This window comes from Peromyscus leucopus, chromosome 8a (assembly GCF_004664715.2).
Source record: "Peromyscus leucopus breed LL Stock chromosome 8a, UCI_PerLeu_2.1, whole genome shotgun sequence".
NCBI lineage: Eukaryota > Metazoa > Chordata > Mammalia > Rodentia > Cricetidae > Peromyscus > Peromyscus leucopus.
In genome coordinates, this window is record NC_051085.1 from 5,938,693 (window position 1) to 5,961,766 (window position 23,074).

Here is a 23,074-nt window from a genome sequence, read left to right on the forward strand (position 1 = left end):
ACTGTCATAATGAACACTCTGTAATAACAAGCCGCGGAACAATGGACACCCCCATATCACATTGTGTCAGGTAATTACAAAGTGGAGCGGCGCGGGAAAGCTGAACCTGAACTGGGAACATCGAGGTGCCCCTTTGCAGTGTGTAGGAGCTTTCAGAGCTATGTGTTGTCGCTGGAGCCTGATCAAGTGGTTCACACCAATATCTCAACCCAAAAGGCAGGGACAGGCGCAGCCGACCTTGGCCCAGGGCGTGGACAGAGGCGGCCAAGAGGGGACACGTGAGCGCATGAAGGATGAGCTGGGCTCTGGAACCTGCAGATTAGAGTCTAGTGGAAGAGTGTGGAACCCCGCGGAGAGGAGAGGGTCCTGCTGGGCGTGGCGAGGGTGTCGGGCTCCTGGAGGGAGGGGTCCTGCGCAGGATCCTGCGCCCACAGCAGTACCCACTAAGCCCAGGGCATGATGAGGGTGCACGCGGGGTCACGGGGTAAAGACGCTACTTTGTAACAGGGCATAAGAGTGCTCGTGGGGCGGAGGGGGAAGGGAGAGAGAAAGAGAAAGAAAGAAACCAGGGAGCTGAAGGCTGAGTTGTCCTACTTCTAAGTCGGTCTCAGGAAGGCGAAAGCTTCCTGGCAAACAGTCTGAGGGCACGCCGCGCTGGGGACCCCTCTAAGGGACATCCAGCCTCCGCACAGTCTGCCGTGGCCCCTGGGGCAGGACACTCGAGCCTGAGTGGTGGGTCCGGTCTGTGTTTCAGTCCGCTACTCGGCGCTACAACCCCAGGGCCGAGTGCTCGCTCTGCTTTCGGGTCCTGCGCCCTTCCATGCTCCACCTCCACCCTTCACCCCCATACATTTTGCCTTAGCGGCCTCTAGGTCAGACTCAGAAGCCAACTCTGAGCCCACGGGAGCCCACGTCACGAAGTTCAGGAGCAGGTAGGGGGTCTGCCCGTCGCCGCCGAGCAGGGATCGTCGCGGGAAGGCGGCGGACGCGAGGAGTGCCGGTGCCCGGCGCCCAGGAGCAGGCGGCCGCCAGCAGCCCCCGAAGCGGCATAGCATCCGCGTCTACAGCGACCGGGAAGCCACGCCCGCTCGCGAGCGGGGGGCTGGCCTAGTCCCCCCCCTCCAGCCTCCCCTCCCTCGGACCCCTCCCCGCGCAGTCCCTCCCTCCGCCCGCGGCTCGGCTCGCGGGAGGCGCAGGGCGCCGGGGCTGGCGCGCTCTCCCGGGCGCACACACATATCCACGCACGCACGCCCAGAGCAGCTGTCTCCGCCGTGGCCGGCGCTCCTCTCGCCCATGCGGACGGACAGAGCTCAGGAAGATGGCTGACGACTCCGTGGGGCCCCGAGGATGCAGCCCGGCGGCGGCGGCGGGAGCGGGAGCGGCGGAGGCGGCACCGGCAGCGGCGGCAGCAGCAGGAGCGGCGGCGGCGGCGGCAGGAGCGGCGGCGGCGGCATCCCCGAGACTCCCCGGGCTACCCTTCCCCGTGACGGCCACTGACGGTCTCCGCCGCTAGAAGAGACCCCGCTCCTCCCTCGCCTGCCTCCCCCCTCCCAGCCCCGGACCCGCCAGGACCGCTACCTCCGCCAGTGTTGCCACCATCAGCACCACCTCCACCTCCGCCACCGCCACCGCCACCACCGCCGCCACCACCACCGCCGGCGGCGGCAGCAGCCATTTCATCTCCACAGAAACCAGACACAAAAACATGGCAGAAATGGAGAAAGAAGGGAGACCTCCGGAAAATAAACGGAGCCGGAAACCGGCTCACCCCGTGAAGAGGGAGATCAACGAGGAGATGAAGGTATTCTCGGACTCGAGGGCCGGGGAGACCGAGCTCTTTCTTCCGTCCGCTCCCTTTCGGGCTGTTGTATAGGCTTGGGGGCGGGGGGGTGACGACGACGACGACAGGGGCGCGCTTGTCAGTTTCTGTCGGGTCCCCGGGACGCCTCAGCTCCCCCTCCAGGTGCCAAACCGAGGCCAACTCACGGGCTGCATCCCCAAAATCTGCCAACCTCAGATCTGATGGGGGCGGGGGGCGGGGGAAGCATACTATTTAACCTCACAAACCCTAGATTAGTGCAGATGTTTCAGGGCGAGGGTACCGGACCCCAGTGGCGAGTGGGCATGGCGCAGCGGCTTTCCCAATGGTCCGTGTAGCCTTTCTTCCCTTTTCGGAAATGAGCCTCCGGACCCCTCCAAAGTTAGGCGCTGCCGAGCCAGGGCTTCGGGATACCTGGATTCCACCCCTCTTCCCAGTTCGTCCCCAAGCTCCATGGTCCCTCTTTGCTCCAACTCGCCAGCTGCGACCGACCGCGTAGCTGTCAGTGCTCGAGGCTTGGGCCGGAGCGGCGCGGGTCAGGGACGGTGCAGCCAGCGGGCTCGCCTCTGCCGCCCCCGGCCGCTCCTCTCCGCTGCTGCCCCGGTCTCCAGCTCGCCTCTGCACGCCTCACTTTCCAGTTAGCAGACTGGGCAAGCCGGCTGAAAGCCAGCTGTCTGAGGGGCGGCCTTCACAGCCGCCTGCCCATTGTTCACGAAGGCCAGCCCCGAGTCCTCTCTGCGAGGCCGGGCTCCCTGCCAGGCCAGCGGTGCTCCAGAGGTGGCGAGCGCAGCCTCCTGGCGCTCCAGCTGTTCGCGCTGAAGCCCGAGAACATCGTTCAGCCTGGACCCCTCTGCCACCCCCACTTCTTTATTTTCCTCAAAGTTGTGAGTTTTGCCTGGACGAGGATTTTTGTCTGGTGTGGATTTCACGATTTTTACTGCCCCCCCCCAATCCCTTTATGTATATACTTTTGATTCTATGACTTACCAAAAAAAGTATAAGGCTTGCTTTTTGCGTTTCTTGGTGTTGCCCACTTCTGCACAGAATACTCAACATAGTCAGGTGACTTGGTCATCATTGGTTAAGTTTGTATTTGAAAGGCAAACTGGTTAAAAATGGGACTAATTCACTGTTACTGCTTTTTGGCGTCTTCTTGGTTATAGAAAGCGTATTTAGTGAGTGCCGTGGTGAAGCCCATGCTTAGGAAGGGCAACCACAGCTTATGCGTTTGTGTGACTAGGTGTATATTCATAACTTTACCTCCCTCCCGGAAGTCTCACCAGTATTCCACATTTTGAGAAGTAGGGTTTTTATTTCTGGGGTGAAGAATTAGTGTCTGGAAGCTGAGGGAATCGGTCTGGGAAAGTAAAGAAGCTTTGCCTTGGAAATTAATACCATTCCCTGTAACAGAAGCCACATTGATTCCAATGATAGACAGAGAAAGAAAGGAAGGAAGGACGAAAGAAAGAAAGAAAGAAGTAAAAGTTGTTTTTTCTCCACGAGGCAGAGTGTGCCCTGCAATTCTGGCCCTTCTCCTTGTCCTGTGTTTCTCCATTACTTTTCCGTGTCGTTTTAAATGGACAGTGGGGGACGACAAGAGAAGGCCACTAGGAAATCACAGCTAGCTCCAGCCCTTTAAAATGCTGCCTAATGCCCTCTATATGGATGGCAGCTTTTAAGTTTCATAGGTTCTAGAATTACAAATTAGCTAATTTTAATCAAAACATGTGAAACGTTATCCCGGCTGGGTATAAAGGCTGACTGTGCTCGGTGCTTGGGGCTGGTGCTGTTGGCTTTGGCTGCAGGCACACTCCGTGGTTTGGGAGATAGTTTGTCCTTCTGCAGTATAACAGATGTTTGTCTGAACTAGTGGGGAGGAAACAAAAACAACATTGTGTGAAGGGGAGAATGACAGTGCTCGGCCCATGCTGCAGGACTGAGTGTGGGATTAACCTGGATGCACAGAATTTCCTCTTTTTAAAATGTTATTTTTTTCCCTCCAGATTGCTTTCTACTATTTGAAGTCTTAATTCTTGTTTCAATCTGTAGCATTAAATGAGAAGGTTTTTTTTTTTCCTTTTCTTTTTTTAGCAGCACATAATTCAATTGTGGCATTTTCTCTCTAGTTTGGAACAATATGAAAGACATGTCCATGTATACCATTCCAGGGGGTTTATAGGCATTCTTCTAATATAACGTCACCCCCCCAAAAAAATCCTTACTTAAAAAGTAGGTTCTCAAAGTCACAGAGTTATTTTGAACACATTACTATTTTCTGATTTTAATATTAATCATCACACCAACAGAACCCCTCCCTACCCCTCATGGTATTATTATCCCTTCAGCTTCCTGAACTGAAGTATAGGGTAACATAACAAGTTGGTTGCCCTGTATAAAAATGTGTGCAACAAAATGTCATCGAGAACACAATGTAGCCTTGTACGGCTTCATATCAGTGCCGCTGGGGCAGCTTGGCTGTATTTGCCTTCATCTGAACAGCTTTCATCTGGACCAGTGTAAACTAAGCCCTGGTAAGTAATCACTGCCCAGCAGAGAGAAAGGAATGTATACAGCCATCGGGGCCTAAGCTGTAAAAACGGAAACCTGAGCCTCCACCTCAGATCACATATCAAGGCTTGAAGGTAGGGAAATGAAAGGGGAAAGAGGAGAGAGCGAATGGAAAAGTCAGCCTGGGAAGTGGAGGATCAGGAGGAGGCCCCCCTTGGGGAGATTTGGCCCGGGGATTAGGGAATTTTATCGTGGTGTACAGTGACCTACTCGGGTTTCAACACTGCTTGGATTGAGTTGCTTCTCTGTGAGCTGAAAGAAAAGGGATTGGGGTGTGTGTGATTTTTTTTTTCTCCTCTGGGTACTAGAAAGGACACTGGTACAAGTGTCTATTTTAAGTGCCGCAAATGTGGAGGGATGAGAATGACCAGCAGCACAGCCTCACCCAGAGGCTTTCTTCAAGATTTCCTGAGCATGGCAACCACACAGTCAGTTCACAGTGGCTGGAGAAGGCAGTCTGGCTGAGGGTAGCTGACAGCAGCCAGGGCAGTGGAGGTGGTCTTCCTGTGGCTGGGAGCTAATGCTGGCTGCTGTCTCACCAGATCAGATATCCAGTTGCGTTTTTGTTATCACTGGTTTAATGGATATGGCAGTTGTAACAAATTTAAATTTGATACAATATAATTTCGTGTGTGAAAAGTACACTACTTGGCATAGCTTGGCTACGATGTACTTCAGGGAAAATATCTTCCCAGCAGGAATGTGTGTCTTATTGTGAGCTTTATGATGTTTCTTTATCTTCTTTTCATTCTAATTTTTCCTAACTTAAAGAAAAACTAGATGCTCTACTCATTATTAGTATGCCTTATTAAGTAGTGGCCAGTAAAACAGATAGCAATAGAAAAGTTTTTTTTTTTAATTTTTTAAAATTTCTTTGGGCTTCTAAAATGATCGTGGGGATTATAACTAGTCAGTGGGACCCTGATATACCGTCCGTTCACATGGAAGTCAGGATGGAGGAGTTCCAGTATATAGGAGAGTTAATTAGCTTAGGAGCATTATATCTACCAGAACATGGTAGATTTCATATAGAAACTATATATTAATGAATGTGCAAATATAAATGTATGTATAAACTTTCTGTGATCAAGACATGTATTTGTGCACATAAATCTTAGTGAACTGTGGTCAGTAGGTCCCAAACAATTAAAATGGCACAATTAAAAAAAAAATCTAGACTATAAGTAGAGATAATGAGTCAAAATTTTTTCTTTTAAAACTCTTTGGCAAAATTAATGTGATCAGATTAGGCACTCTGGCCTGGAAACCTCTTAAACATCCCATTATTAACTTACAACATTTGTTGTTGGTGTTGGTGTTTTTATCAAGTACTCAAATACAGGGTCATTTGTGTAAAATGTCACAAGGTCTCACAGTTGCTGAAGGTCTACAAATATCTTCAATAGCTAATTGTACCTAAAATTATACCTTGACCCTGCTTCCCACGTCTTGAGGTATGCACATCTGTTAGCGTTAGCAGAAAAATTTCCATGGGATTCTCTAGTTTGTTCTCTGATGGTCTCTGTGGGGCTTTAGAAATGGCCTCTGTTGACTGCAGGAACAGTGAAGCAAGCTGCAGAACTGATGAGTGGAATAGCATGATGTTGAAAACGAAAATTAGAGAAATTAGAGTATGGATTGGAAAAGCCTGTGTGTTTAAGGCTGACATGAACTTACGCCCAAAGCAGGTCTTATTTTGGAAAACACCGTCCTGGTGTCAGTTGCAGGATGCCCCAGGAACTTAGTAAGTGGGCTTGGGACCAGATCTCCCCCAAGGCTTCACACATCCTGTCAGACTGAGCAGGGGCCTCAGGTGTGCAGTGTGGCCAAGCTGAGTCCCCTCTCAGGTAAGTCAGGCCTGGTCCTCACCTCTTGGGAGCAGAGGTGGGACGTGGCCGAGCCTTTGGCATGGCTCTCATTGCCCATCTCAGGGGTCCAGGCTACAGCCATAGGAGATGGTGCAATAAGCTCCATGAGACTAAGCGCTCTGCTCTGGTGGGATGGAGGTTTCCAGAAGAGTCTCCACTGGTGACCTGCGAGTACGGTGACTAGGAGAGCGCCATCCTCCAAGCCTTAGACAACTTGTAGTTTCCAAATACTAGGAAATGGAAAGGGACCGCTCCACTTCCTCCCAAATCTGAAATAAACATTTGAAATAGAAGAAAATGAGTCTGACAGACTCATTCCCTTCTGTGTTTGCTGCCTCTGCGCTTGCCAAGCCCTGCTCCAAGGAGCCAAGCCCTGCTTTTCTTGTGTGAAAGACAGACTTATAGGAACCAAGAGGTAGCAGAGTTTCAAGGAAAGTCAAAAACAGAGCCTCAGTGAAGAGTAAATATTAGTGAGCGCAAGTGACTCTCTAAACGGAGGCTCCCAGAGAAAGGCCAGACTCTTTGGATCTTGGTGTCCGAGGAAATGTCCATTTGACTTATTGAGGCTTTACACTTCTTTTTGAAAAATAAAATGTTAGAATAGAAAAATGAGAAGGTGAATCATAAACAGTATTCCTGCCGGCTAAAAGTTGCTCTTTGGGACTCAGATGTCTGCCACACTTGCTCTCTCTAATGAAATGATTGAATATTTTCCTGAAAGAGAAGGGACAGTACAGTGTAGGAGGAGGGGGAAAATAGACCGCTTTTTAAAACTGTGCCAGTTGAAACACATAGCCATAGATGCTCACGTGGGGAGAGCCTGCTGATGTGTATTTTAGGGTCTGTAGACTGATGGACAGTCATTAATAGCTCTCATCTAAACAAAAGCCTAGGGAATGTACTGCGTGAAGGCCAGTGGCTCCGGCACAGGCAGGAAAATGATGCAACAAGTTTTGGTGATTTTTTTTCTTCCTTTAGGCTGGTTCTGCAGCTGTGATAAGGCACAGCTGCGTGCAGCTGTGCACCTGCCACGGCTGCCCCTGTGCCAGCGAGGGCCCGTATCCACAATTCCACAGCGCTCCTTTGACCGTTTTAGGACGGTCAATGTCTTGGCAGCAGAGTAGAATGTGGCACGTGACGGGTTGCTGTCCGTCTCACGGAAATAACACAGATTGTACGTGTGGCTTTTATACGACGACTGTATAGCCGTTGAGTTTGCAATCTTAGCAGTAGAGGAGTAAAACTGTCCTCAGCTGCGCGGTGTTAGAATGCGGCGCTCGGCGTTAGAATGCATCCTTTACATTAAGCACTGCATTGAGGTCAGCATGGAGATGGCTGATGACAGGCCTGCCTAGTGACCCAAAACAGAGCACAGTGGTTGTCTCTAAAGGACTTGAAGCCAAGAAGCTGTAGCCAGACCCCCCAAAGCAGAGCTCAGTGTCTAAAGTCTATGCCACGAGTGCCCGTCAGGACACTTTTACTAGTCTGTGCCTAGTGGTGGCCACCTAATCAGTCATCAGTGGGAGTCTGTCTTACGCCGTCTGACCCAATGGGACTATAAATATGGAAGCACTCTGTAATCGGCGAGGGGCTCTTTACACATCTCTTCTGCACTATCTAAATTCCACTCCCTGACCTTTTTCTTAGCGTAACCATAAAATAAAACTAGTCCACCGGGTCTGTGTTACGGGAGACAACTTAGACTCGGCTCTGGGCCCATGCTGGAACTGATCTAAGCAAGTTCATTCTTACCTCACTCTGGAATGGAGCAAGGCAGCCTCTCTCCCTTTCCTTAAATCTCTCTTAACAAACCCATGAGGCTTTGAGGGTCGGCCCCACAAGTCAGGCAGAACATGTGGACATAACAAGAGAGAGAAAACTAGTTATCATCCTGTTATGCAAAACCATACCTAGCAGAGAGTAGCAGCTCCCCTCTCCAGACCCTCTTACCCAGCTTGTGACTTGTTTACTTTCCTTTGAAAGTATTTCTCAAGTGCTCTGCTTTCTTGATAATACATGTCAGAATGTTGTGAAGTCAAGTAATGTAACTGACAGATTCTTTTTTATTATCATTTAAACTGTGGATATGACTGATATGGTTGCCTATGAGTGAGACTATATGTTAATTAATTTTTAATTAAAGTTAGCCTTTTGTTTTTTTTATAAAAATGGCATACTGTCATGACAGAAACAGTTGAATGAGTAATAGAAATGGGCAAAAAAGTGGGGCTGGAGAGATGGCTTAGCCGTTCGGAGCACACATTGTTCTCACAGAGGCCTGAGTTTCGTTTGAAGCACTTGTGGTGGGTGGCTCACAACTGCCTGTAGCTCCATCTCCAGAAGATCTGCTGCCCTCTTCTGGCCTCTACAGGCACCTGCACACACACGTGCATATATACTCACACACATACAAATACATACGCACCACAAATAATTAAAGTAATAAAATAAGTATTAGACAAGAAATAGACAGAAAGCAAAAAAAGCTTTGATTTTCCCACTAAACATAATTATTGTGGGTATCATATATTTTATGCTTTTTTCCATGTGATATACATTTTTTTTTAAAAAAAGATCAATTTTCTTTTAAAACTTAATATATTGTTAATAGCTTTTCAAGTCACTAAAATGTATTTACTGCATATATTTCAGTGGCAAGATAGTATTCTATTGTATGATTAAACTGAAATTTTTTAACCAATTTACAATTGTTTGGCATTTAATTTTTTTTTGTTTTTGTTTTTAGAAAACAACATTGAGATAAGTATTTCTTTTCTTTTTTTTTCTTTTTTGGTTTTTCGAGACAGGGTTTCTCTGTGTAGCTTTGCACCTTTCCCGGATCTCCCTCTGTAGCCCAGCCTGGTCTAGAACTCACAGAGATCCTCCTGCCTCTGCCTCCTGAGTGCTGGGTTAAAGGCATGCGCCACCACCGCCCTGAGAGATAAGTATTTCTGAACATAAATCTTTTTGTACCTATTTTCTTAGGCTAATTGATAAAATGGATACAAATAAAATTACCAAGTCAAATGGTATTAAATGTGTAAGGCTTTTAATTCATGGAGTCAAATCATCCTTTCTTTTCTTCTTTAATTTTTTTCAAGTTATCCTTTCTAAGAGTTGTAGGGATTAGAGTTCTGTTCAGAGGTATGAGGGTGCTCACTAGTGTTATCATTCTCTTTGAATAGCCTAGGCTGACCTCAACCTCCTTATGTAGCAGAGGTTGACCCTGAGTTTCTGACCCTCCTGCTTCCACCTCTACAGGGCTGGGATTACAGGCATGTGCCACAGTGCTCAGGGCTTTGTGCATGGTAGGGGAACATTCTACCAACTGACCTGCATTTCTAGCCCAGAACTTTGACATTTGTATAAGACTTCTAGTTGAATGAGAATGTCAAAGAAATGTTATGAAATTAAGATTCAACAAGAAATACATATATACATACATAATACATACACACACATACAATTTGCTGGTATAAAAAGAGCTTGAGAGGTGTAAAAAGGCACTGGAGAAATGTCTTAATGTGTAAAACTGCAAGCCTTAGAACCTGAATTCAGACCCCCCGATCCCATATAAAAATGCAGGTGCAGCACGCATGCCTGGAACCTCTGCTCTGGAGAGCCTTGGGGACAGAAACAGGACTCATGGGGCTTCATAGCTGCCCAACCTAATTGAATCAGTGATCTCCAGGGTCAGTGAGGGACCTGTCCCAAAAGAAATAATGTGGAGAAGGAATTGAGGGCACTCCAGCTTCCTCCTGTTCTCCATACACACGTGCACATGCACCCACATACGCGCGCGCGCGCGCACACACACACACACACACACACACAAATAAAAAAGAAAAGAAAGACAAAAAGGAACAAAGAAGCAGTAAAATTTCTTCCTACAGATCTATGACCTAGCTGTTTACTTAGCTCTCTGAGAGCATGCCTTCTGACTAAGTGATAGCGCTGTGATCTTCAGAGGCCCAGAGAAAAGGAAGGGAGGTAAGAGAACATAAGGAAGAGACGGGCGGGTGGCTATTGGCAAGACAAAGCACTCAGCCTCACACCATGTCAAAAAGTTGCAGAATGGGAAGATTTGGTTTTAACTGTGAAATTTGAACATCCCATCTCCAACAATACAACTAATTATGGAGAGTAGAGGCCAATGAGCCAATCCCAATGCAAGCACAGTTTCTCCAGTGGCAGATGTGTTCGGGTTGGAAATCACTTGATGACGCTGACATCCTGTGGTCCGATTTCTCTGTAAGTTCTTGATTGACCCGGGAGGTAAATTCTTTGGGATTGCTGGACCTTTGCCGCTGACTCTATAGTAGAATTAAGCCTGGCATGAGAATCAGAAGAGTGACCTCAGCAACGTGGCTGCCCAAACAAGACTTGCAAAATGACACCACCAGTTGACACACCAAGGATGGAGGAACTCTCGCTAAGTGAAGATCTACGGGCAGTTAATGGCCGCTGAGATGGGGAGATGTAGTCTTCTCCAGGGATAAGCCCTCCAATAGTATCCAATCCCAAGTGGTCCAATCCCTTAAGCACATATAACATGTGCACAATAACAAAATAGACCTAGTAATGTGTGCATGCGTGCGTGTGTGTGTATATGTGTGTATTTACATGTGTTTATATGTGTAACAATAATAAAGAAGAGGTAATAAATTTGAGAGGAGTTTGGGGGCATTGGAAGAATTGGAGGGGAAAGAGGGAGGGGTGAAAATAGTGTAAATATAGTACTCGTGTGTGAAAATTTTTTAAAAATTAGAGAAAAAAGAATGGGAAAACCTCTATTTTGGTTTTATGATGCTCCATAATGCCATGCTCTGATTTTCTGTTGTCAAATGAGGAATTCACGTCGGTTCACCAGGAGTTTATTGTGGAAATTAAACACCCAACACACAGGGCCATTGAAAGGAGCACAGAGTTAAAGGATGTGGAAACACTGCAAAGTGCTATAAGATGTAGAAATTACCATTATAATTTTAGTGACCTATTTTCCAAACCCAAATTGGACCACATAGTATGAGAGAGGATTTTTGTGTCACTTCCAAAGGCAAGAAAGCAGTCTGCAAAATGCAACTCAGATGCCAAAGCACTGCAGTTTTTGGCACATTTTGATGGTTCCTGAGAACAATGATAAAGTATTTGAAATAATGACTGCTCAGTAAAATTCATGTTGTGTGATCACCGTCATTTTCAGATTTATTTGCAAAAGCTGCTTTGTTTTTCACATAAGTAGAAGTTCCTTGATTTCATATAATTCTAAAGCTAGGAGGAACTTTGAAAGAAATTTTATGTGTTTGGGTGTTTTGCATGCATGTATGTCTGTGCACCACATGTGTGCCTGGTGCCTTTGGAGGCCAGAAGAGGGCGTCTGAGTCCCAGGAATTGGAGCTACAGGTGGTTTCAGGTTGCTAGTAGATGCTGGGATTCGAACTTGGGTCCTTTGGAGGAGCAGCCAGAACTCTTAACTGTGGAGACATTTCCCACCTTAGGTCTTCAGGAGAAATGCTGCTTGAAGCTTTGAGGAAGCACATTCCTCCCCAGTCCACTCCTCCCCGGCACAGCAGCATCTGTCTCCTTGCCTATACAGTTATCCAGAGTTTTAACTCTTATCATCTTTGTCCACCATCCCCCCTTTTAAACAAACAAACAAGAAACAACATAAGAAAGGACTAACTTTTAAATTGAAAATTGCTTTTTAAAGGACAATACTGTAAGAATGTTGGAACATGAAGCAGGGTGAGCCTTTAATCCCAGCACTCAGTGGCAGAGGCAGGCAGATCTCTGTGAGTTTGAGGTTAGCCTGGTCTACAGAGTGAGGTTCCAGCCAGCCAGAGCGATATAGTAAGATCCCGTTTTGTTTTGTTTTAAAGCTGAAACAATAGTTATTGGAATTCTCTACAAGAAAGGTTTGAAAACGTGTCTGGGACATAAACGTTTCATGATTTACCTCTCCTGGAATGTGAGGTGACAGTGACAAAGATCTCTTCTTTCGTTTATTTGGTTTGCAACATAATGAGTCCATGTGCTACCAAGCATATTAAACTCTGTCTAGAAACTTAGGCTGTTAAATGATTCACTCCTTGAGGACATTTGGCTTCTTAATTCAGCAGTGGGTACAGGAGAGTTTATACTCTATCTCTTTTTGGTTTTAATTTTATTATTTATTTTATGTGTGTGGCTGTTTTGCCTGCATGTATGTCTGTGTCCCACATGTGTACAGTACCCATAGGGGTCAGAAGAGGACATTCAGATCCCCCTAGAACTAGAGTTACTGACAGTTGAGAGCTGCCTTGTGGGTGCTGGGAATTGAACCTGGGTCCTCTGGAAGAGCTGTCAGTGCTCTTATCTGCTGGGCCATTTTTCTCACCCCTCTAGTCTATTTCTTATGAATACATATATATATATATGTATACATATATACATATACACACATATATATGTTTATATATATATATATTCAATTTCTCTTTTTGACCGTGTTCCTTCCTTCTCAAATGGTTTGAGATTTATCATTTGAGTTCCTATATGCCCCTTGTTTCCTGCCCCTGCACTCATATATCAGAACAATATGGCATTTATTTTCATTTTCAGTGACAAGAAAAGGAATATTTTATAGTTACATCTCTGACATTTATTGTAACTCAAAAATCATGGAATAGATCAAATTCATATCAACTGTTTCATGAAACCTCTGAGTTTCCAACAGAAAACAAATAAAACTGAGTTTTTGTTTTTGTTAAAATGTCCAAATAATATGACTTTGGTGTTAATAATCCAGTTGAGGTTTCGGTTTTTATCTGATGTCTGAAAATTCTGCATGTATCCCTCAGATTGGTTCTGAAAGGATGAATGAATGGATTTGCAGCTGGGCTAAAACAAACAAATCTATATTCTCAGCTGGGAGGCTAATGCATGAACTATGCGTCTGTGGCCCTTTGTGTGATTTCAGAACTTAGACACAGTGGAGAAAGTAGTGTCTACTAAGCAGGGTACCAGGAGCCTTCAGACTGAACTAGGAAAGGGGACACAAAACCAGATGTATGAGCCAGGAGTTACTGTGCAGAGGAACATCTATCTTGTTGCACAGTTCTCTTAGAGATTGGGACAAGCAGCAAATAGACCAACAGGATAGCTTGAGCTTGGCTTTTACTACTGCTGGGAATAGATTTTGATGCAAGGCAAGAATCATCCTCGGAGATGTCTGCTGCCAGACCTCTGGTGGAGGACCTTGGTTTGTGTGCTGAGATACTGTCACTCTCGGGTTAGTGAAAGAATTGGGTCTTAGGGGAGAGTGGCATCTCATTAAAGGGATCTCCTTTGATTAAATGGAACAGCACTTAGCCCAGTCTTCCTCAGTGGTATTCCTGAAGCTGCTACGCTTATTATTCATAGCGAGCATGTCATCTTCGTGCGTTCATGGAAAGAATGTCTATTTAATGTGGACACAGCCAGCCATCAGAGAGAATAAATGCCTCACTAAAGATTGATATGGCTGGCTGTTGGCCATATGGATGGTAACACTGAATCAATCTGGCTGTTTTTTTTTTTTTTTAATTGCTAGTGCTCTGAACCATCATAGATCGACCCAGTTGGATCTTAGAACTTGAGTGGGTACTAACGAAAAAAAAAAAAAAGTAGCATCCTGTGGGTGGTTTGAAATGCCAGGTTTATTTCTGTGGGATCAGCACTGTAATATCTTTAATGGAGCCCTTCTGAGATCTTAAGTCATAGAATTTAAGAAAAACAAAACACATGCTGAGGGTCCCTACATTCAGGCTTGGCCTTGGTGCTTCATTTAGGTATATAAATTATGTACACCAGTGGAATTTAGAAATGACAGTATCTAAGAAAAAGAATATAAGATTCTCTGAACTACAAAGAAGTTAGGATCTATAGTTTTCCCAGTTCAGCCTAGGAGGCGTATGGTTGCTTGATAGCTGTTTAAGCATAAAGATCAATAGCACACACAGACTCACATTTTGTTTCTGGCTCTAACAATTGATAAATTGATAGACACAATCACTTGGCCTAAGTATTAAATCTGTCAACCATATACACTATTTTCAAATATCTGATATCTCCAAATATCAGATATTTGATATCTCCAGTAACAGCAACAACACCTTACACTCATGTATTAGCTTATCGTTGATAAAATTGTTTTATCCAAAATCTAACTGACTCGTAACCTTCAACTGTGTTGGCACTTTTAAGTCACTTATCAGAAGATGTAGTAACCTTGATTTCATGGAGAATGAATCTGTCACTAGCACAATTTATAAAGCAAAGTATCCATCAAGTTAACAAATGCCTTTATAAAAGGAAAATTGTAAAGAGGGACCCTTGAAATTAGGTTTTTGTATGATACTGGTTGACAATTGAGAAATTATTTTTCTGTTGAGACTGTTTTATTTGTAGTAAGAGGCACATTAAGTAACAACAGTGAGTCAGAAAGCAATTCTTTTTTTTTTTTTTTTTTTTTTTTTTTTTTTTTTTTCTAGAAATGTCAAAAAATGTCTAATTAAAAAAATAAAAAATTAATTAGAACTACAAAAAGCTCATTTTCAAAGTTTTTTTGCATGTTTCAATATTTTTGTAATCCTGTAGAATTTAAACTTTGCAGAATATGCTAAAAAGTAAGTTTTCCTATTCGTAGATGAAGTCGACAAGTACCTCTTTATTGTCTTTAAATTGCCGGTGTCTGAAGGCCTGTCATAATTAGATGAATCATTCTGCAATTTAAATGCATTACAACCTTGAACATGATTGAAAAGTGAACAGGCCTCTAGGGGGAGTGGGGCCGGCATGAAATGGGATACGGCTAAAAGAATTGAACTTGTACATTTTTTTCAAATAATTATTGATTACAGAATTGAGTAGCAACTTCTACTTCTCTTTCAGAACTTTGCAGAGAACACCATGAATGAACTTCTTGGCTGGTATGGCTATGATAAAGTTGAATTAAAAGACGGTGAAGACATCGAGTTCAGGAGTTACCCTACTGATGGGGAGAGCCGGCAGCACATTTCTGTTCTCAAAGGTAAAGATGTTTAGTGGCTCTTTGCTCATGCAGACAAGAATGAACCATCTCCACCTGCCAGAACTGAATGCTTGTGGGTCTCATTTTGTTGTTATGCATACAGCTAGCTTAAAGTTCAGCTCCTCACACTGTGGGCTGTGACCCATATGGGACTGAGTAACTAAATGTGGGAGTTGGGCAAACTTTGGCAGCAGTAAAAGGGTTTGGAAGATAGAGTGGTCCCAGCTTCATTGAAATGTGTAATGCATCTGAGGCATTCCTAAAAGTACATGCATGGGATGCATCATAGGACTTCACTGCAGCCTTGGTTCTGAACACACAGCATGAGTGCTTTGCCCCATGCAAGCTGTCATGCCACACAGTGACAACAAATGCCTCCCGAGACACCTGAGCTCAAACTCAAGAATACTGTGTATTATGAGTCGCAGTGTTCTTATTATACATATGAAGTTCTCTACTCTTGTAGAAAGGTAATTGCTTAATTATGGAAAGCAAAGACTTCATATTTTCCAATGTCAGTACTCAGCATTTAAGTACCAAATTAGTGTATTTTTGGATTTATTGTCCTAGAATATTTGGCTTTTTAAAAATGTCATTTGGGTGGCTGCCTTGAATTGCATTTTAAAAATCACTAAATAAAGTTTGGATTGGGATTAGGACAGAATTTCCAATAATTTCCAAAATGGCTATAAACATGCTTCTGCCATTTTGTACTATGTATTCTGTACAGTGGCATTCTCAGTATTGATTGTAAGTCAAAATGTAGATCAACACTGAGAAATGTTGAAGACGTTCTATATCACACTGTATCAGATATTCAACCAAGATTTACTTCCCTATGTAAAATCGCACAAGTACATCTGTCTCATTAATATACAAATTTGCTTTCATCTTTAATAAATAACAAAATTGCATGTATAATGACGAAAGAATTGTCTTAAGATAGTTTCTGTACGATGTGTTATCAGCAAATGTCTGATTTGCACACATATTTTACATACCTACACCTCCAGTGTGGTGTAGAAGTTCCCTGGTGAAAGGGAGTGGGAGTGGAAGGGTTCCAGACGCTCTGCTGTAAGTGTATTTCCAGTGTGCTTTCCTGTAAGCAGAGTTCCACAGAACATCAGAGCTCAACAGAAAACAAAAATAGACACAGCTCCGTGTCCTTCCAGCAACGGGAAAACCAGGCCAGGACCGAGGACCTTAGCGCTGTGGTCCTGCCGAAAGTTCAGAGAAACAGGCTCACTGACTTTGAGCTCCACGGTCCCCTTTAACGCGTCATCCGTGCCGGGGACCGGGGCTCTCCGGGTGTGCAGTGTTGGGTTTGTGTGCTGAGATAGCAGGGGAGTTCGCTGTTTTCTTGTGAGCCTCCTTCACTATGTGTGGATGGGAATTCTAAAAGGAAGCCTTATTTTCGTTCTGTGTGTCGTTTCTCTCGTTCGCTGGCTGCCCCACGCTCTTGAAGAGGGTAAGGAGAGCAGAACACGTTGTAGAGGGTTAGATCAGAGCCCAGCGAGAGCATGGAGATTGCAGAGGAATGGCAGAGCGGAATTTACACGGATTCTGAGTGGACAGCAGGAAGCCTGTATGACTCCAGAATTAGTAAACCTAAATCTGGAACGAGAGTCTGTGTATAAGATAAAAGAGGAGGAACATGTGAAGGCATTTTAGTCAAATGTGGGTACAACTAACTGTTCATTATCACTGGCTCTTGGCTCAGTGTTTGTGTTACATCGAAATCTATTGGCATAATACCTGTTCAACTATTTTCTTCCCAGTCTTTAAGAAAGAGTATTTTCTTCTTAGATGCCAGGCAATGAAATGTAAATGAGCCGTCCTGCAGGCATGTGGAATTGAATGTTCATGACAAATTTTATGTTAAGCTTGCTATGAAATTGTACACATCACGTTATGGAGATAGTATCATCAATTTCACTGTAAATGAAAAAATGCAAGTCCTGAGCTTATAGTCTATAAACTAATAGCCTCTGTAGAACTTCGCCTGGGTAATCATCTTTGCCTCTGGGGAACGTGGAAAGAGTCCCACGCTTCTCATGGTTGAAACTCTTTCTCCTCCCCACCTCCTCCCTATTTCTGTGTGACACAAGGTTGTAAAATGCACTATGTTGTAAATTTTATTTCCATTTTCGTTAATTTTTAATGGATATTACCCATACCCAGTGCAATAGTAGGGTTTTGTTTTTAAATCACTTGGTTCATTTGATTATACCATGGCTTAGATTTACAATGCAGCGGGACATGGTTACCATTCTGGGATACATTTTAGGCTTCCCCTCATAGCCAGAGAGTGACGCTTGCTACATATCACTTTGTACAAGGAAAAGGTTAATTGCCTCTCAATTTTCTGTGGGATTTTACAGTGCTAAAATTCATCACCATGATTCAACTGGGATATTAGCTATCATAGTTGAGCAAATTATAAAGAAAAGCCCTTTGGGAATTGTTGGTAGCAGAACTATAAAGCTTCCGCATGGACTGTAGAGTTCTGGGAAATTGCTTAAATGTTTGTGAGGAAAATTTTGTTCTGTTACATAACAATGTGCTTGAAGAAATAAGGAAAAATTAAAGGCTAATGAATAAGTTCTTGGTTATATTGAATGATTTTTTTTTCTCTTACAGAAAATTCTTTGCCAAAACCAAAATTACCAGAGGACAGTGTTATTTCATCATACAATATAAGCGCAGGCTATTCAGGCCTTGCCACTGGGAATGGACTCAGTGACTCACCTGCAGGGTCAAAGGACCATGGCAATGTGCCCATTATTGTACCTTTAATTCCACCACCTTTCATAAAGCCGCCAGCAGGTAAGCACCACTGGGATTCCCAACCGTAACAATCTGTATACAGTTGTTTTCACCGTCTTAAGACAAATTATTAAAAACTCAACTTAAATGAAGATGGTTTGATGACTGTTATAGATAAGTGTTAGCTCACATATTGCTTAAAGTATTATTGCTATTATCCCAAAACTTTCCTCTTCTCTTTCTGCTTGGGCTGTAGCAGTCAACTGAAACCAGACCTTTTCTACCACCAGACTCAGAAAAAAGATGCTTTCCTTTTCTGAAGTCACCTGTTTGTTTTTTTTTCCCTTTAAGAATAAAATATATACTATGACTGGTAAACAAAATGTACACATGATTGAACAGGGTAGGGCCTAAGGAGGGCCAGGTCTTTGGGGGCTTTCTGAGAAAAGGGACAGTTCTGTAAGAAGACACATGGCAGACATGTTCTTGCACATGCCCTCCTCTAAATCCTTTCAAGAAACAAGTAGTATTTTGCATCGTCTCCACAGAATTCTCTCTTAATTCCTGGGAAAATGTCTCTCTGAGTGCTTGAAAGGTTGGAAATCCAAGTTCCACTTGCATGAAAATGTAATCGGTTGTCTTATATTTCCAGAAAATTAGATGGCTGTCATTAAATCTTGGTGTTGGAGGGCTGAGCACGGTGATGTTCATTGTTGCTTCCAGATGTAGTTCATGCAAATACTCAGTGATACTCTGGCTTGCTGTAACATGTTGGAATTATGCTAGAATGTTTTATTACTAGTTATTTTTGTGTGTGTTGAATTGAACCTTGACAAATACAGAGTTATAATAGCATTATTTATTGTAACATGCTAGCACCAATGCTTGTGTTCATGTTGGAGAGGATAGATGTTTGGTTATGGATAGATGTTCCATAAGCACTGAGGGCATTTTCAGGTACGGATTCCTCAGCTTGTGTTACAGATGTGATAATGCATTGTCCTAAGTATTCCTTCATGGTTTTGGCCACATTCTCTGGTTGGCCTACTATATTTTTACAAATAAAACTGACCTATCATAAGAGTTCATTAGATATCTTAGTAAATTAAAACTCATTTGTCATTAAAATCATTGTTAGTGCTAATTACTACCATAATTGGCATATCATATACTTTTTCCTTTATTGGTGACCCTATTTTCCTTTGGTTGATTGTTTTAATGATACAGAGGGACCAGAGTTTATCTCCCAAGGACCAAAGGTTCATTTTGCACAGGCCAGCTGGTGAGAAAAGGGTAGGTGATTTTGTAAATGTAGTGTTCCCAACTGGATGCATAGTCTGTGGCTTAGATGAGGCTGCAAGTGTGTTAATTAGTGGGTATGACGGAGTGTTAGGAACTCAGGCTTCGGACTGAGAAAACCTGGGTTTAGATCTATGCTTTGTCACTCACCAGCACTGTGAAAGGGGGCAGGTTCTGCGTGCACTGCTCCTTTTTAGAATGGCCCCCAGGCCTACCTCAGGGGGCTGTGGAGATGAGGAGGGACACCAGGCACCTGGCGTGATAGCTGCCATGTGAAAGTTAGGGAGCATACCCGGTACCTCGTTTCCTGTTTTCTTTCTTTTCTTTTTTTTTTTGAGCCCCAATCTGCACTTGTCTCTTCATGCACAGAATTTGTGCACAGAAAGGTGTGCATCCCAATGCAAATCCATCTCTAAGATGTATTTGAGCAAAGAAAACGCCATATTGAGAGATTAGCGTAGCTGAGGCTTTGAGCAGGAGCGAGGCCAGAGGACCTGCCCTGAGGTCTCCTGTGGAGCCAGCCACGTGGAAGTCAAGCACACAGCTTCTATTTAACTGGAATTCCACACCAGATCAGGAAATAAAGATGCAGAAGGCTGGAGGCCAAAGACTGAGCCTTGGAAGTCGTAGCCGGAGGAACTCTGAGGACTTAGAAGCCAGGGTAACCAAACACCAGTGGTTTTCTGCTGTCTGCTGTGGAACTCCAAGGCACTCATCTGTGGAAAACAGAGTGTAGAGAAGGACGTCTTTACTTTTCTGTGTCTGTTCTAACCCTGCCCTGTCTGCCTTGAGGTTCTATATGACAAGGTGCTGGATGTTCTCTGCCTTCTAGGTCTCACCAAGCAGAAACTCGCCAAAGAGACGACTTTTGATTGCATCAACTAGAGGGCCACTTTAGTAAACCTTTCTGGTGAAGAGTCTGGCAGTACCGTAGACTTTGTGGGCCATACTGTCTCTCACAGCTGCCCAGAACGTATGCTGGAGCAGGAATGCAACCTTAGATGACGCATGCATCAAGGAGTGTGCCTGTGTTCCAACAAAACCCTATTTACCAAAAAATTGAAACTTAAAATACATGATGGGCAGGGCTTTGGCTGGACCTCATGTTAGGCGGGTTAAGATTAGTCAGTTCTTATGGTGCCAGAAAGCTGAACAGGGCTCCCGAGGCAGGCAGGCTGTGGCTGTGGCAGGTGTCCTGGGTAGTACTGTAAGCTCTGGCAAGGGCAGGGAAGCAGTGGTTTTCCTGGGCTTACAAAGTGGTCTGCCCTAGTGTTTGTTAAATGAATGTTTTAAGTTTAAAGTTTGCGTGTGTGTGATGATGCGTGTGGGAGCGTGTGCAGTGCGGAGGGACTGAAGGACGTCTTTGTGAAGCTGGTTCTCTTTTTACCTGTGTGGATTCTGGGGATCGAACTTAGGTCACCACACTTCTGCGGCCAGCGCTTTACCTGCCGACCCGTCTCCTCGGTCCTCATCCACATTCTTTTATTTAATTCAGTTTTTATAGTAACTGAGCAATAATAGGTCAGGTGTCATTAAAGACATGAGTCCAAGCAGGTTAAATAGCTCCCTTGGATCATGTGTCCTCTGAGTACTTAGGGTCTCCTGACTCCTAAGCTGTTGTTTCAGACCAGTAATGCTGAGTTACATGCCATCACTTCCAGGTTCCACAGTGGCTGGAGGTACAGCTTCTCCCTGCAAGTCCATCCTAAAGGTCCCCTGTCTTTGGGAGAGACTTGATCCCTTCACTGTCCTTGAGAATCTGTGGGGTCTGCGAGTCCAATGGTCATTTAGAGGAACGACCTAGATTCCAAGGGCTGCCATCTGAGGCACTTGCCTCCCTTCTGGGTGTTAGCGGCTCTGTCTGGGCAGGCACTGGTTCCCAGCAGTTTCATGGCTAAGGCAGCCTCACCACTGGATCCCATTCACGTCTTGGCAGCCCAGTGGAATGCTCGTGACTGGGAACACAGAGATACCACATTCGCTTGGATCTCCATGGCCTTTGCACAGCTACATACAAGAAGTGTGGGTGAGCTCACTCCTGGGCCCGCCCCACCCCCTCCTTTTCCCTGGAGAAGGGAGCTCCCTGTTTCCATGATTACCACAGCATTGACCCTGCTTTGGCCTCCCAGGCCCGTGTCCCTTTTCCAAAGCTAAACTGCCCTTCCCCCTCAGAGACAGCCTCTGGCCCTGGGTGTAGCATTTGTGACATCACAGGCGTTACTATGGTAATAGACTTGTTATAAACACAGGATAAAGCCCTGCTTTTGCTGTTCTTTATTCCCCCATGCAGTGAAGGGAATCACCGTGATCCTTAAATAATAATCACGGACTTTTGCTGCAGTCTAGGAAGGGAACCGAGTGAGGCTGTGATGCAGCCGTTTAGAAAGCTGTTATAACAATAGTAGAAAACATTAAAAAGCACCGACCAATTCTTTTTATGCCAACACATCTTTATCCTTTTAATTTCAATAGATTCACAAACCTCCAAGGCTAATTTTTGAAATCACATCATGAACACAGTCTGAATTGGCAATTTATATATATGTGTGTGTATTAGCAAGACTTTTGAAATAGTGCTCAGGTTAATTGCACTGACCCCTTGCTGCAGGTCTCATCCTAGACATTAACACAGGCTCAACCCTTCCGGACTTCATTCAGACAGAATTATGCCCAGAAAAGGTGCTGGCAGCGAAGCAGAGATTCTATTATAGCAGCTCTCTACTAGACCCACACCAAGTTGGAGAATGGAAGCAAGGCGTTCGGGGTGGATTTTTTTTAATAAAATCTGTTGGTTAAGAGCTCATGATCGTTATTGCTTTATAGTGTAACTATCACATTTAGCCACTGACCAGACATCAGTCTTTGTAGTAGTACTTTCTCAAAAGAGCATCCCATAACAAGTCCTCTGCACACATTAGGCAGGCTCAGGTCTATCTGCCTTGCCAACCTCTCTGTTCAAAGGTATGTGGTTCAGCTGGGACCACATCTAAGGCCTTTTTTTTGTCTGGGGCTTACTTCATGATAATATTTTACTTGCAAGAACTAGAAAAAAATCAATGCAGCTAGTGGTGTAATTACTTTGTTCACAAGGAGAGATGGAACAAATTTGTGTGCTGAAGGCACCACGGCTGTAGGAAACTCCACGTGTGGGGAGAGCACAGGATAGATGGGAGTCTTCACAGGTCTCCCCGGAGGCTCACAACTTGCCTGTTCTGAATCTAGAATCCCTGCAGATCCCTGAATACTCTAAAATGAAATGAAATGTGGCAAAAGAAAGGACTATGCTTTCCTTAGTGCTTTTATGTGGCCGTTTTGAATAGAATGCCTTTTACCTCAGATGGTAAGTGTGCTTATTTGTGTCTCCCTTGATGCTCCCAAGGGGGAGATAAAATGTGGAGCCATCTACACAGCACACACGGGCTTGTGTGGAGGAAGTTGAAGTCAGTCTCCAAAAAATCAGCTTGATTTCCTGTACTCAGACACATCTTGCCTTTCTTTGAAAACAATGACCATTTCCTGTGTCCCCCAGGGTGGTTTTCATTCAGTGAGCTTTCCCAATTTGTGTTCAGGCGAAGTCATGGAAATATGATATATTTTTTTTTCAAGGCAAATCTTGAAATTCCTAAGTGGTTTTAAGAACTGGGCTCCAAGGAACTGTTAGCTTAACTGAGAATATGGGAACCCATGTGATCTCTAAGCTCTATG

At 44.5% G+C, this 23,074-nt stretch overlaps 1 protein-coding gene across 2 annotated transcripts in view; it reads left to right on the forward strand.

The window, feature by feature from the left end:
• Positions 1-1,196: 1,196 nt before the first annotated feature.
• The window catches only part of LOC114710668 (sine oculis binding protein homolog), a 167,307-nt gene continuing 145,429 nt past the window's right edge, over positions 1,197-23,074 (forward strand). Inside the window, exons 1-3 of one of the 2 annotated variants that reach the window (XM_028894921.2) lie at positions 1,197-1,801; positions 15,166-15,304; positions 17,945-18,130. In XM_028894921.2, coding sequence (XP_028750754.1) covers positions 1,706-1,801; positions 15,166-15,304; positions 17,945-18,130 — 421 coding nt within the window. In that variant the 5' untranslated portion in view covers positions 1,197-1,705. The remainder of the gene's footprint in view (positions 1,802-15,165; positions 15,305-17,944; positions 18,131-23,074) is intronic. The other variant, XM_028894920.2, reaches the window with a different exon arrangement.